This window comes from Paroedura picta, chromosome 12, assembly GCF_049243985.1.
Source record: "Paroedura picta isolate Pp20150507F chromosome 12, Ppicta_v3.0, whole genome shotgun sequence".
NCBI classification, from domain to species: domain Eukaryota; kingdom Metazoa; phylum Chordata; class Lepidosauria; order Squamata; family Gekkonidae; genus Paroedura; species Paroedura picta.
This window is the reverse complement of record NC_135380.1, coordinates 126,139-141,309: the sequence shown is the minus strand read 5'-3', so window position 1 is coordinate 141,309 and position 15,171 is coordinate 126,139. Positions and strand designations below refer to the sequence as shown.

The following is a 15,171-nucleotide window of genomic DNA, read 5'->3' as shown; positions in this document are numbered from 1 at the left end:
GGCAGTGAGAAGAGGAAGGGGAGGAGTTGTCCAGTCTGTAAGGACATGGGGTTAAATGTGTGTGTTGTGTGGGAGGTTGTGGTGGCATGGTGGCAAATTAGGTCATGGGTGTAGAGATATGGGCTTGGAATGTTCGTTGAGTGTGGGATAGGACTGACCTTTGGGAATTGTGGCATAATGGTTACAGATGAGCTTTCCAGAGCCATGTCATCAGATATGTGAAGGGAAAATCAGACTGGAGACTCTTCTTAGGGGGAAATTTCAAGGCAACCAACCCCTCCTAGTTCTGCGTCATTTCCCTTCTTGTGTGAATTAGGCCACAGACACCGAAATGCCCCTCGGCCCTAATACACATGGGGTAGTCACAGTACACAGGTGTCCACCCTTCTTCTCCATCTTTTCACTGTTGATAAAATGTTATTTGCCCACATGCTTCTTTCATGGTGGTTCCTTAGAAGAAGAACGGATTTTTGTACCCTGTTGTTTACTACCCAAAGGAATCTCAAAGCGGTTTACAAACCTCTTTTCCCTTAGTTTCCCCACAAGAGCCAACCTGGGAGGGATGTGGGGCTGTGAGAGGTCTGAGAGAACTGGCAATGGGCCGCAATGACCCAGCAGGCCTCAGTTGTCTCAAAGCATTTTCCAGTTGTCTTCCCTTTCTCTCCCCATAGCAGACTCCCCATGAGGGAGGTGGGGTAGAGAACCTCACATGGAAGCTGGCAACCCTAAGAGGAAGACTCTATGTGCACAGAAGTCTTGACCTTAGTAAGGTTTTTTTATACTGTTTTTTAATTTGCCAGGCCAAGGTTGAAAAAAGTTATTGCAGTTCCCATGACACTCCAGCCATTTACTTGTTCACTATTTACAGTTTCAGGCTGTACATATTTATTTAGATCTTCCTGGCCTTTCCAGACTCATGGGACTGATGCTGGTCTGCCTTTCTGCGTCCCAGAATACAAACAGTTGCTGGTAAGGGCTGGCCATAGCCCATAGCCCAGGAGGGACACACCTGCACCACTCCCTCCCAACTGCAGGCAAAAATGGCTCCTTTGAAAGCTGGACTCTGAGGCATTGTACGATTTTGAAGTCCCACCTCCAAACCTCCAGGAATATTTCCAACCCAGGGGTAGCCCACCTCCAGGTGGGGCCTGGAGATCTCCTGGAATTACAGCTCACCTGCGGAGTATAAAGATTAGCTCCCCAGGCAGAAAGGGCTACTTTGGACAGGGTTGTGGTAGAGAAGAAACATTTAAGGCCACAGGTTGTTGTTGAATTTAAAGGGTTGTTGTGCAGATGAAACAGGAGACAAAAGAAACTCTGCAACAGCATCCAGTTTCGTCTGCAGAATAATGCTGTGCAGTAGACCTCAAATCTGCAGAGAGTTGCAAAGAAGAAAGACATATGGCTTGGCTGTGTCTAACCTCCAGCCAGAGCAGTATTTTAAGTGAGAAGGGGCTTTTCTGTGGCCTCTTGGAAAGGCCTCCCTCCCCTCAGTCAGAGCCTGTCAGAGGCTCCTTCTCAGCAGGCCTGAAGGAAGGGGGGGGGGGAGCACTCAGCAGCCTCCTGCCAGCTCTGTCAGGGCTCTGAGGCAAAATGACAGTTGGACATGACAGTTAGGACTGGCTTGGGGCAAAAAGGGCTGGCACTGCCTCTGTTCTCATCCCCCTTGGCAGCCCTGCTGACCTCCTCTCCCTGCGGTGGTCAGGAGCAGACTGGCAGCCATGTCTCCAGATTGCCCTGAAACTCTGGTCTGTCCTGGTAAGGGCCAAATCCGAAGGCGCTTTGCACCTTCCGATTGGCCCCTTCATTTGTCAGTCCAGGGCCAAGGGGGCCAATCCAGGAGTTTTGATCACCCTTCTTACTGTTTTATTAAGAGGGAGAGATTAGTAGTAGTAGTAGTAGTAGTAGTAGTAGTAGTAGTAGTAGTAGTAGTAGTAGTATTACAAGCAGGCAAGGTTGCCAGAGATCCCTTGGAATGACCATGGATGACAGGGATCAGGCACCCCTTCCCAGGCTCCACCACCCCCCCTTGCCAGGAATTGGTCAGCTGAGAGTCAGCAGCCTGAAGAGTGGCCAGATGAGGAATGTTTTCCCCTTCCTCAACAAGCCTCCAGGGTCTCCAAGACAGAACCAGCAGGCCTGTCCCTTTGTTGAGGATTCCACATGCTCCTTTCGCGGCCAGCCACACCCGCCCTTTCTGCTCTCCAACCCAGTGGCTTTCTGTCCCGTTCAGCTTTGGTGACTAGAGGCTGCAGTGTGCCAGGAATGGCACGGACAAGCATCTGATTGGTTGCTGATAAGAGAGCTTCAGCAGACCGCATTCCAGGCGCAGAAATCCAGCTAGGAGGGCAGCTCACACAGCAGCCCTTTTCCAGCTGAAAGAGCTAGGGAAGCAATCCCCCCCACACACACACACACACACACAGGCTGGTTTGTGCTATCTCACTTATCTTTAAAGTATGAACTATGGTTAACAGTACATTGGCACAGAGCTGACCTACACTTAGGGTGATTCCGCACATCTGGCAACGTTGCTGAATGTCTGCAGCCTCCTGAACCGCTACAATCTATAGTGGAATTTAGGATTTCGCACACAGCAAATTGTAGCGGCAAAGTCATGACCCCTGTAGTGCTTTTTTGGTTACTCACATGTTTCTTTTCTCGCAGAAATTGCAAACAAGACGTTCTAAATTTGTGGCGATTCTGCCTGCCTCTGCCCATTAATCAAACTGAAGAGCCAGTGAAATGGAGAATCACCCTTGTGGCTCTGAAATGCCCCTTTCCCTTTAATTTTTTTTTTTAATCTGAAAACACATGTGACAATGAATATGTGTACATTCATTGCTTCACAGAGAACTGCTTTTCATGGTCTTTTCCAAATAAAATATAGTTTCGGATGAAAAACGTACAAGAAACTAGACATGCCACAAGACACAGCCACAGATTAGAAGAAGAAGAAGAAGAGTTGGTTCTTATATGCCGCTTTTCCCTACCCGAAGGAGGCTCAAAGCGGCTTACAGTCACCTTTCCATTCCTCTCCCCCCAACAGACACCCTGTGGGGTGGGTGAGGCTGAGAGAGCGCTGATATCACTGCCGGGTCAGAACAGTTTTCAGTGCCGTGGCGAGCCCAAGGTCACCCAGCTGGTTGCATGTGAGGGAGCGCAGAATCGAACCTGGCATGCCAGATTAGAAGTCCGCATTCCTAACCACTACACCAAACTGGCTCTCTTTTTTTTACCCACTTAGAGGCACCCATACGTACACCTGGCCGCCCTCCCACTTTGTTCGCCCTTTCCTGGTGCTTGTTCCCAGAGTAACGTGGCAATGGAGAACATCATTTTTGCCTTGTTGGCTCAGGTGCTTTTCCTTGCTGGACATGTTCGAGCCACCATTTTGAGGATGATGGATCAGACTTTGGCATACCAAGAAAGGATGATCACCATCAGGAGAAAAGCACACACTAGAAGGGCACTAATGCAAAAGAAATCAAAGAGGGCTCACCTTGCTGCCAGGATGAGGTGGCAAGCTCTTGCAGAGCTGTGTTTTCCAAGGCAGTTCTGGGTAGTTGTAAAACCCCTAGTCTGTGTAGTGTTAACAAGGCTCATCCCATTGGAGGAGCAATTTGCTACTTAAAAAAAGGGGGGGGGGTCAAAGTAACGCTTTCTCTTTCTTGTTCAAACATCGTTCTGCAAGATGCCTCTGCCAAGGAAGGGCGCCTTTTCGTAGAAAGCCGAGGCAGAGGCGCTCTTGGAACTTGTTCTCGCTTCCAAGAGCATCAAAAAACAGGGAGAGTGGACAAACCCCCTTCCACAATCAAATGATGCTGATTTGGAAGGCATCAGGGAAGCACCCACTCGAGCATTGCAGGCACATGGGTGGGTGTTTTTTATCTTTTTTTTTTGGCTAAATAAGTTAAGATCCAAAGCCATCCAACAGCTAGTAATCTTGCTTTAACACAGCAGGTGCATGGGGAAATCAGTAAACTTGGCCTGGAATTCCACCTTCTCTTCTGTTTTGCAGGGTTGGAGAGAGGTGCTGTAATATAATTTGACAATAGAGCTTAATAAGCAATGTAATACCCTTGAAGAAATGTGAATCTTGCTATTAGGCCATCACCCCATTGCAACCACATACAAGTTTCATTTTAAAAGTTCTGTCTCCCCTTATATTTCCCTCCATGGAACCAAATTGTAAATCCATGGTGACACACCTCCAGGGCAAAAACACACATGCTATTTCAGGATTCATGACTGTAAAGATTCTGCTGCAATCTTAGACCCTCGCCAAGCCCCAGAGAAATGAGGAACATGAGAGGCAGCATCCAAAACAAGAGTCAACTTCACTTATCTTTACACCGCTCCGCAGGAGCGGTATAAATAAAAGGCTAAGGGCTATGTGGGAGGGCTCGGTCCGGGATAGGGGGGCCGACAATTGGCCCCTTGCCCCCGAACTGACAGGCGGAGGGCCCAGTGGGCTGGCGCAAAGTGCCAGCCGATTCGGCCCTCCGCCTGTCAGCCCACCTCCCGACCTGCCCACCTCCCAACCTAGGCCGCCTTCGCTGCCAGCTGCCATTTCCCACCTGGCCGTTGACAAGGCAGGTAGGCAGCTGCCCCCCCCCTACCCTGCCATGCCATTTGTTCTTCTGGGTTCCTCAGCTGTGGTTCGGCTGCCTCCTCCTCTCCATTATCTGCCTCTGACTTTTCATCTGTGAACACAGAAAACAGCACACAGAATAAAATCGTCCTATTACGAAATGATTACCCCCCCCCCAAGAAATATCTGTAGACAACTCTGCACCAAAACTTTCCCTCCCCCCTGTTCTCATTCAACAAGAGAACACTGATGTGGGCCAGATGAATAAGAGGACCTGTTACATCTGTACCTTCTGGCATCTCCCTTGCCAATTTTGAAATCATTCTCCTGGGAGCCCGTGGCTGTCCTGGGTTGGTGTCCAGACAATTAAATTGTTTTGTGGCAAAAAAACAGGTTGTTGTTAATGGGTACTTTCACACTCACTACCCCACGAGGAAAGCTTCCTTCCAGTGTGTTCACGTCAGGTGTGGTTGTTAGGTGCGACCCATCGCAACCCCATGGACAATGATCCTCCAAGCCTTCCTGTCCTCTACCATTCCTCAAAGTCCATTTAAGTTTGCACCAACTGCTTCAGTGACTCCATCCAGCCACCTCATTCTCTGTCATCCCCTTCTTCTTTTGCCCTCAATCGCTCCCAGCATTAGGCTCTTCTCCAGGGAGTCCTTCCTTCTCATGAATTGGCCAAAGTATTTGAGTTTCATCTTCAGGATCTGGCCTTCTAAGGAGTAGTCCGGGCTTATCTCCTCTAGGACTGACCGGTTTGTTCGCCTTGCAGTCCAAGGGACTCGCAAGAGTCTTCTCCAGCATGAGATTTCTAAAGTCTCAATTCTTTGACGCTCAGCCTTCCTTATGGTCAGGTGCTCCTGCACAAATGAAAAAACATACAGTCCAAACATTCTTCCATGAATAGCAGAGAAATAGCCACCTATCTTTGTTGAGGCGCCAGAGTCTTCACCAAGAACAGTGGATTCCATGGGCGAGTCTTGTGTCTCAGTATATCGTAGAATCATAGAGTTGGAAGGGGCCATACAGGCCATCTAGTCCAACCCCCTGCTCAACGCAGGATAAGCCCTAAGCATCCTAAAACATCCAAGAAAAGTGTGTATCCAACCTTTGCTTGAAGACTGCCAGTGGGGGGGAGCCTCCTTATCACCTCCTTAGGCAGCCTATTCCACTATAAAAATCTTTTTCCTGATATCTAGCCTATATCGTTGTAGTTTAAACCCATTACTGCGTGTCCTCTCCTCTGCAGCCAACGGAAACAGCATTCTGCCCTCTTCCAAGTGACAACCTTTCAAATACTTAAAGAGGGCTATCATGTCCCCTCTCAACCTCCTTTTCTCCAGGCTGAACATCCCCAAGTCCCTCAACCTATCTTCATAGGGTTTGGTCCCTCGGCCCCAGATCATCTTCGTCGCTCTCCTCTGTACCCTTTCAATTTTATCTACGTCCTTCTTGAAGTGAGGCCTCCAGAACTGCACACAGTACTCCGGGTGTGGTCTGACCAGTGCTGTATACAATGGGACTATGACGTCTTGTGATTTTGATGTAATGCCCCTGTTTATACAGCCCAAAATGGCATTCGCCTTTTTTACCACTGCATCACACTGCCTGCTCATGTTTAGTTTACAATCCACAAGTACCCCAAGGTCTCGTTCACACACAGTGTTACCTAGAAGTTACCAGTAAGCATGCTGACCCAGATGCATAACTTTACACTTATGTTTATTAAATTGCATCTTGTTCTCATTTGCCCATTTTTCCATTATGTTCAGATCTTGTTGAACTCTGTCTCTATCTTCCAGAGTATTTGCCAGTCCTGCCAATTTGGTGTCATCTGCAAACTTCATGAGTAGTCCCTTCACCCCCTCATCTAGATCATTAATAAATATGTTAAAAGGTACTGGGCCAAGCACCGAGCCCTGTGGTACTCCGCTACTCACCTCCCTCCAGTCTGATGAAACACCATTGACAACAACTCTTTGAATGCGGTTCTCTAACCCAGTGGTCCCCAACCTTTCTGAGGTTGGGGACCGGCAGGGCATTGGGGCGCGGCCCGCGGCCAGCGCCCGCGCGGGCCACGCCCACGCATCGGGCCGCGCCCGCGAGCCGCGCCCCCACATCGGGCCGCGCCCCCGCATCGGGCTTGCGGCCTGGGAAGTTTTTTACTGCGAGGGGGGGCGGGGAGAGGGAGCCACGGCCCGGCGCCATGGCCTTCGCGGCCCGGCACCGGGCCGCGGCCCGCAGGTTGGGGACCACTGCTCTAACCAATTCCCTAGCCACCTAACTATCTGAAAATCCAGACTACAGTCCTTCAATTTATCCATCAGAACATCATGGGGAACCTTATCAAAAGCTTTACTAAAATCCAAGTAAACGACATCAACTGAATTTCCATGATCCAGCAAACCTGTTACTTGGTCAAAAAAGGAAACCAGGTTGGTCTGACAGGACCTGTTGGAGACAAATCCATGCTGAATTCCTTGGATCACCAAATTGTCCTCCAGATGTTTGCAGATTGCTCACTTTAATATCTGCTCCATTATCTTCCCCACAACAGAGGTCAGACTCACTGGTCTATAGTTTCCCGGGTCATCCTTCCTCCCTTTTTTGAAGATCGGAATAACATTTGCTCTCTTCCAGTCCTCCGGGACATCTCCAGTCCTTAAAGAGGTCCAGAAGATGATGGACAAGGGTTCTGCAAGTTCTCTGGAAAGTTCTTTGAGCACTCTCAGGTGCATTTCATTCGGCCCAGGGGATTTGAACTCATCCAGACTGGGGAAAGCAACGAACCAGCGAGGCTTCTCAGAGGCTTCTCCAGCTAAAGTCCCTCCACAGAAGTGATTAAAAGTTAAACAAAGCTCCCTACTGCAAGTGTCTTTGAAGTTCCCAAGCACAACACAGCCCCCTGTTCGGCACTGCCCATAATTTTGGCCACAAATTGCGCCCATGGGGGGGGGTTAACTTGAGGAGCGTGTAAATGATTAAGCGCCAGCTGCGCCAGCAGAAAAGGTCTTTCTGAAAATTTAACACAGATTCGTTGCAACGGGTGTGTTTGCATTTTTTTAAAAACAGTTCTTAAAGGGAAAGGGGCTTTTCAGGAGCATGAACACAACAGCCCATTGGCTGTTCCATTTGATTGACAGCCAGGGGCGGGAAGAAGCACAGAAAAATATCGCTTCCTTTGTTGCGATTCCAGCAAGACCAGAAACATGTGGGGAATTAATACAACACTACTGGGACTTCTATATTCCACTAAAAATAAAGGTATGCGGAATGACGAAATTCCACTATTGAATATAACGTTTCTGCATTCTGAAAACACTTGGCAACATTGGTTGTTGTGCGGAATGGCTCTTCTTCTTCTTCTTCTTCTTCTTCTTCTTCTTCTTCTTCTTCTTCGTCGTCGTCGTCGTCGTCGTCGTCGTCTCTATGGAGCAGATGGGGGCTGCCTCCTGACCTACAAGCCCATCCCTTCCCATAGGAAAGTGTACCAACCATGTCACATTGTAAGGGGCTTCTGTGAAAGAAGGTCTCCTTTGGTATGCTTTGTTTGACCTACATTCTCAGTAAGCTTGCTCAGGCATATATACGTATTCCCCTAGTTATGGGAAGCATCTCCTCCCTAGGTTAATGGCCTGTCCTATGTTCTCCCTCCTCTAGTTCCTGGTCCCCCTGCTGGAATCAAAGCGGTCCCTTCCTCCGCTAGCAGTGTGGTGGTGTCTTGGCTCCCACCTACCAAACCCAATGGGGTCATCCGAAAGTACACCATTTTCTGCTCCAGCCCTGGATCTGGTCAGCCGGTGAGTAGGCCACCATTGAATTGGGGCAATGGGTTATGGTGGCTTATTTTGCTATCTCAGCTGTGTTTCTCTTGATGGCTCCAGGTGAGTTAACTCTTAAAAGAAAACACAATATCCTTCCCTCTAAAACATATTCTGAGAAGCCTTGCCCGATGTCCAAAGTGCTAGCTCACATAAATAGATATCAGAAAGATTTGAGATGCCTGGGCTTGGTAAGTTCCTGAGAGGATGGGAGTCCTCCATTCAGCCACAAGGTTCACCTCTGGCAAAAAGGTGTCTGGGCCCTAAGGCTGTTTGTGATCCATCTCAAGCCATTGATGTGTGTGTGGGAAATGTGGTGCATGGAGTGGGGAGGACTCCACTCACCCTGCCTCCTCTTTCGGTCACACTGTTGGTGGCTGTCAGTACTTTCTTTTCTGGAGCTCCACCTGCTCTAGATTTGTGGGCGAGAAGTTTCGAAGGATGGCCCCTCAGCAGCATTGGCCTTGGCAGTCCCCCTTTGCCCCTGCTGCTCTTCTATCAGGAGACGGTTTGCACCTCAGAAGGGGGGGGGGAAATGTCTTTGCAAAGAGTCTTATGGACCTGGTGAGGAGGGCTTTAAACTAAGTCCAATGAGGGAGCGAGACATACATTCAAAGGCTAGTTCAATGACAATAACTGTAGAAGGGAACACTGCTCTCTGTGAATCAAGGACACTGATAGATAAGACCGAGGTTATTATTTTTTGGGAGGGGGGAGGTGGATGGCATATAGGTTTGCAGGTTGTAAATTACAGATGAAAGGGAACCAAGAGTGCAAGAGTGGGGGGGGGGGGGGAGTTGGGCTGACCCAACTAAGCCCTAAGCCAACCTTCCAGAGCCACCTTGGAGATGGGATATGACACTTATAACCATGAAGGAATATAAACAAATAACCAATGCTGGTAGGGAGAATGTTAGAAAAGCTAAAGCTCAGTATGAACTTAGGCTAGCAAGAAAAGATAAAAACACCAATAAAGGGTTCTTTAGTTATATTCAAAGTAAGAAAAATAATAAGAACATAGTAGGATCTTTGCAGGGACCACAAAGTGACATTATGATGAAGAGAGGGCTGAACTGCTCAGTTCCTACTTCTCAGTCTTCTCTTGTGAGGTGAATCGTGCTTAATGTGGCAAAATCTTTTTACGTGATGAGGGATGGGAGTTGTGGCCTAGGATCACTGCAAAGGTAGTCCATAAACAACTAGTTTCTTCAAACAAGGCCAGATGAATTCGAAATGTCCTGAGAACTGCATTATACATTTGGTATGTGCAGTAGATAAAGAAGCAGCTTTTCCTGCTACATGGAGGTTCCCTATGGCTGTCTCAAGATAAAAGGGAAGAGGCATCATTATTGCAGTTGTTACTATATTAGAGTGTGATACTCCCCCCCCCCAACTTGATCCAGGGCTTTGGCGGCATCCTGCCATCCTGTCCCTGCTGCCAGAGGAGGAGAGAAGGTGGACGGTAGGCAGGCAGGCAGGCAGGCAGGGCTCCTCAGATGCATTTCAGTGGCTGAGCCCCTGGTTTCCAGGGCAACATAATCCTCTCATCAAAGCAGCTGGTGCAACCACTGGGATCTGATATTGTTTTCTTGGCATCTTGTCAAAGCTGTCATTTGACTTAAAAATTATGTATGCAATGTAATATTTATGCTTGCATATTTAAATATGGGGTATATTTAAATTTTATGTGCATAATATACATGCACATGCATTGTTCTTATGCATGTATCCAAAGCCCACTAGACCATGGCTTTTGACATATGGTGGACATGAGACAGTAACTGTCACTGCAGGTGAGTGAGTGCATAAAAATAGTGCCCAACATGTACACAGCAGAGCTTCTTCTAACATGTCCTTCTCACTGGAGAGATGTCTGCAAAAGCTCCTCCTCTCCCTCTGATGCCCATGTACAGTCTTTCCCAATTGGAAATTGACACAGAGAGAGAGAGAGAGAGAGAGAGAGAGAGAGCACATCTCACCTGGTGGGTTTTTGTCATCTAGGATGGTGGGGAAGCAGTTCTGGCTGTCCACAGATGGTCCTCCATATGGCTGCTTTTTCATTCAGCTGAGAGGCCTAGAGACTGGTGGTACTGGAAGAGGAAAGGGTGATCGGCACAACCACTGCACTCCTTTGCTCAAGAGCTTCAGCTTCCCCAGCTTTTCCTTAGTATTGACACATACAGTAGGAACTGTTGTTGTTTGCTTTGCGCAGCCACAGAATGGATGTAGCTGTGACCTTGTATTCTTCTGTGTAATGGCTGCTTTGCCAAAAAGAAGACATAATCTTCAGGGCCCCATGGGGAGCACTTGAGTCTCAAGGTCTGAAGTGAACCTCACTCTTCATCAGTGGGCAAAACATGTGCATTTATTATAAATTTCATACAGTTAAATAAGAAATTACAGATAGATTAAGTTTGGTAGCCATGTTGGTCTGAAGTAGCAGAACAAAATTTGAGTTCAATGGCACCTTTAAGATAAAAAAAGATTTATTCAAGGCTTGAGCTTTCGTGTGCATGTTCACGTCCTCAGACAATGGAACAGGGATCATATGAGTACATATATAAGGAGAGAGTAAATTAATAGCAAATTAGTAAACAGCATCACAACATCCACAAATATGCAGCATATAATTCCTTGCTAGAATAACTAATCAGTCCTTTGGGTTCAGTTGTCATTCACAAAAACTTAGGGGGAAATAAAAAGGTTAAGGTTAGTGATTAATGGCAGATGCTTTCCAAGTTGTAAAAAGAAGTAATTAAAAGAGACTTGTTGCTAGCCCCATCCATCTCCACCCAAGCATGAAGGCAAACACACAAGTGACAAGCCATACTGAGTTTGTTATCCAGTCCTAAGACCAGAGAGTTAGATTCTAAAATACATTACATACATCACATTACAGTCTGATTGTCCCAAATAAAGTAAATTTAAAGATATTGTAAAGAATGTAGATATAAGAACTGAATGAGGTTAGCATACCCACACTCAAATCATGGGGGAAATCTGATAACTTTTCAACAAGAATTAGGATCAACTGATTGGTAAGATTTTTACTTCCCAAGCCCAGTTTCTTGAAAACAATAAAATCTATCATGAGAAACAAACTGATCTTGGAAGCTGCCAAGTCCTTCATCTTGTTCAGTCTAGCTATTCCTAGGAAAGTTTGGATGAGAGAGTTGGAAAAAAATGCTCACAAATGTAAAACTACATTTTGGCTATCTGGTCAAATTATCACCCCACCAGTGACCCTTGTTTCCTGCAGCATGGGGCGGGGGGGGGACGGCTTCTGCTCACCCATTCCCCAGTGGAGAGCTGCTCTTTGGTTTCTTTTCTAGGCACCCAGTGAGTATGAAACGAGCCCTGACCAGCTCTTCTATCGCATCGCACACCTGAACCGGGGACAGCAGTACCTGCTGTGGGTTGCTGCTGTCACCTCCGCTGGGCGTGGCAACATCAGCGAGAAGGTCACCATTGAGCCTGCAGGGAAAGGTCTGGCTCAGAGGCCGGGGCATTCAGGGTGGGGCTGGCTGCAAAGGGCTGAGGACCTTGTCTTATCTCTCCTCCCCCCATGCTCTACTTCCAGCCCCTGCGAAGATAATTTCCTTTGGAGGCACAGTCACGACTCCATGGATGAAAGAAGTGCGCTTGCCCTGCCATTCCGTAGGGGAGCCTGCCCCAGCTGTTAAGTGGACCAAGGACAGGTAAGGCAGCCGGGCCTCTCTTGAGAGCTCCTGGCTGGCACTGGGCCATTGGGGGCCTTCTCATGGGAGACGCTAAACTTCTCCATCCTTCGCAGTGAGGATTCTGCCATTCCCGTGACTGTGGATGGGCATCGGCAGATCCAGGCCAATGGCACCCTGATCTTGCGTTCCGTGAAAGCAGAGGATTCTGGCTACTACACCTGCACGGCTACCAACACCTGGGGCTTTGACACCATCATTGTCAACTTGCTGGTGCAAGGTGAGGCCCTGCAGAGCCCCACAGAGGGTCTGCCTCTGGTCTCCATAGTCTCTGGTTCCTCCACAGCTGCTGTCTGCCTCCACAGGGGCTCTTGGCTGCCGTTTAGGGGCAGCAAGGATTGGCCACAATCAGTGGACAGTGCTATAGAGGGAGAGACCTCTGCCCCTTTCTTTGGCCTTGGCTCCCAACTTGTGTGCATTTGCCGCAGCAGCTGTTTTTGACCATCTCCTCATTCCTTATGCGTCAGCCCAGCCATGCTTGTTGAAACAGAACTGAATGGTCTAAAGCAGGTTGGGCAGGGGGTGCCCCCTTGAGTGGCTGGTGGATCAGGTGGCACTATTCAGACCAAGCTTCAGTGCCACACATCATGTCTGGGCTGAGAGCTGTTCTTCTTCTTTGCTTCCATTTTTGATTATCATGTAAATATCATGTAAATATCAAAGTCTATGAAAACCCTGAGCCACTCTTCTTCAGTTTTAATCTACAAGGGATGATGTATTTGTCTGTGCGTGGCCTTTCAGGCCCTTATCGCTTCAGACCTCACCTCACCAATTTTGTCCTGGAATGTGGTCATTTTGGTGGGTTTTGAACAAATACTCCTTGTGGTTTGGTAATATTCATGTTTATTCCTGTGCAGGAGGCTAGAAGGACTGGGGTGTAAATTGCACGGAGCTTTTATTCCAATCCCAGGTTGAATCAGTCCCTGACATCTACACAGAATGTGATTTCTGTTTTGATTTTCGGTGATTTAAATTTTCCTTCTGCAACAAGCAGGATTGATCCAGAGTGACCCTACCTTTATTGTGCGATATCTTAGAGCGCTTTAAACCCTCAATATTTTAAGAATCGGATTGAGAAAGCAGGCTGTTTTGAATCTGGGCTCTGCTCTGTGGTAGAGAACCCTTGATTGGCCAAAGCTGCTCATGTGACAAGCTTGCCTTAAAGGAGAAGCCCCTAAGTTCTCTCAACTTCTGTCGGTCTTGGATTTTTTTCTCCCTCCTCTGCCTTCTTCGATCCTCTCCCCCCCCCCCCCGCTTTCAAGAAAAGAAAAAAAGAGGCTGTGCTTTGCTCCCCCCCCCCTTCTGAACTACCCTAAACACGTGCAGAACACTTTTCTGTTTCAATGGGGAGGGGGAGGAAGAGGAAGACCCAAGTTCAAATCGATCTGAATTCAACAGGATTGACAATGGGATAAACAAAGTAAGTGCAGAACCTGCCAAGGTCTCTGTGCTTGCTTCAGCCTGTGAAAGAAAAGCCCCTGGAATGGCCCAGCTCCCCCCTCACCTGCTCTTCTTGTCTCTGCCCAGTTCCCCCAGACCAACCCCGGCTGACGGTATCTAAAACTTCTGCATCATCCATCACCTTGGCCTGGATTCCTGGGGACAATGGCGGCAGCTCCATCCGAGGTAAAGGTCAGCGTTGCTTGGGGGAGGGAGCCCTATGGATCTGGAGACACTCCTGCCAATGGCTGCTGCCCCAGACACTCAGTGGCTGTGAGCTGGCTGAACCCGAAGAAGAATGTGGGGAGCTTCTCCTTCCTGCAGGGGATAAAGGGTCCCTACAGGCAAGTTCCTCCCCCAACTCCCCCCAGCCAATTTCTGTGATACTTTAGAAGATAAAGAAGAGTTGTTTTTTATACTCTGCTTTTCACTGCCCGAAGGAGTCTCAAAGCAGCTCACAATTGTCTTCCGTTCCCCTCCCCACAACAGACACCCTGTGAGGGGGTGGGGCTGAGAGAGCTCTGAGAGAAACTGCTCTTTGAGAACAGCTTCTAATAGGACTGTGACTAGCCCAAGGTTCCCCAACTGGCTGCATGTAGAAGAAGAAGAGTTGGTTCTTATATGCCCGAAGGAGGCTCAAAGAGGCTTACAGTTGCCTTCTCTTTCCTCTCCCCACAACAGACACCCTGTGAGTGAGGTGAGGCTGAGAGAGCCCTGATATTACTGAAGAAGAGTTGGTCCTTATATGCCGCTTTTCTCTACCCGAAGGAGTCTCCAAGTGGCTTACATTTGCCTTCCCTTTCCTCTCCCCACAACAGAAACCCTGTGAGTTGGGTGAGGCTGAGAGAGCCCTGATATTACTGAAGAAGAAGAAGAGTTGGTTCTTATATGCTGCTTTTCTCTACCCAAAGGAGGCTCAAAGCGGCTTACAGCCGCCTTCCCTTTCCTATCCCCACAACAGACACCCTGTGAGGTGGGTGAGGCTGAGAGAGCCCTGATATCACTGCTCAGTCAGTACAGCTTTATCAGTGCCGTGGCGAGCCCAAGATCACCCAGCTGGCTGCATGTGGGGGAGTGCAGAATCGAACCCGGCATGCCAAATTAGAAGTCTGCACTCCTAACCATTACACCAATGTGGAGGAGTGGGGAATCAAACCCAGCTTGCCAAATTAGAAGCCACCTCTCCTAACCACTACATCAAGCTGGTTCTCTGCCTGGCTTCTGTGACTCCCTGCCTGGCTCATATCCCTCCTTCTGTGTCCCAAGCTAATGGGGCAGCACAAGCCAGAGGAGAAACAAGACCCTTGTGCCTAGCCACCATCTCTGTGGCATCATGACTCTTCAGCTAGTGTTGAGCTGACAGGTCTTGCAGCTTCCAATATTTTTCTTGCTCATGGGGGAGGGGATAGAAAAAAAAGAGTTCTCCTCTCAAGTGATAACTGATAGCATTCATTTGACAGTGTGTGTGTGTGTGTACAGGAAATAGTTGGATGGGGGGGTTGGTCGAGGGGACCTCCACAGAGCAGTAGACAGACAAACCTCTGTCCTCTCACTTACCTCCATTCCCTTTCTGTTT

The 15,171-nt window shown here is 48.4% G+C and overlaps 1 protein-coding gene across 2 annotated transcripts in view; it reads left to right on the top strand.

Annotated features, from left to right (window-relative positions):
* DSCAML1 (DS cell adhesion molecule like 1) overlaps positions 1 to 15,171 on the top strand; it is a 181,783-nt gene that overhangs the window by 150,912 nt on the left and 15,700 nt on the right. For both annotated transcript variants that reach the window (XM_077306938.1, XM_077306937.1), the window contains 5 exons: positions 8,258 to 8,397; positions 11,751 to 11,904; positions 11,999 to 12,116; positions 12,212 to 12,375; positions 13,683 to 13,781. In XM_077306938.1, the coding sequence (XP_077163053.1) occupies positions 8,258 to 8,397; positions 11,751 to 11,904; positions 11,999 to 12,116; positions 12,212 to 12,375; positions 13,683 to 13,781 (675 nt within the window). The remainder of the gene's footprint in view (positions 1 to 8,257; positions 8,398 to 11,750; positions 11,905 to 11,998; positions 12,117 to 12,211; positions 12,376 to 13,682; positions 13,782 to 15,171) is intronic.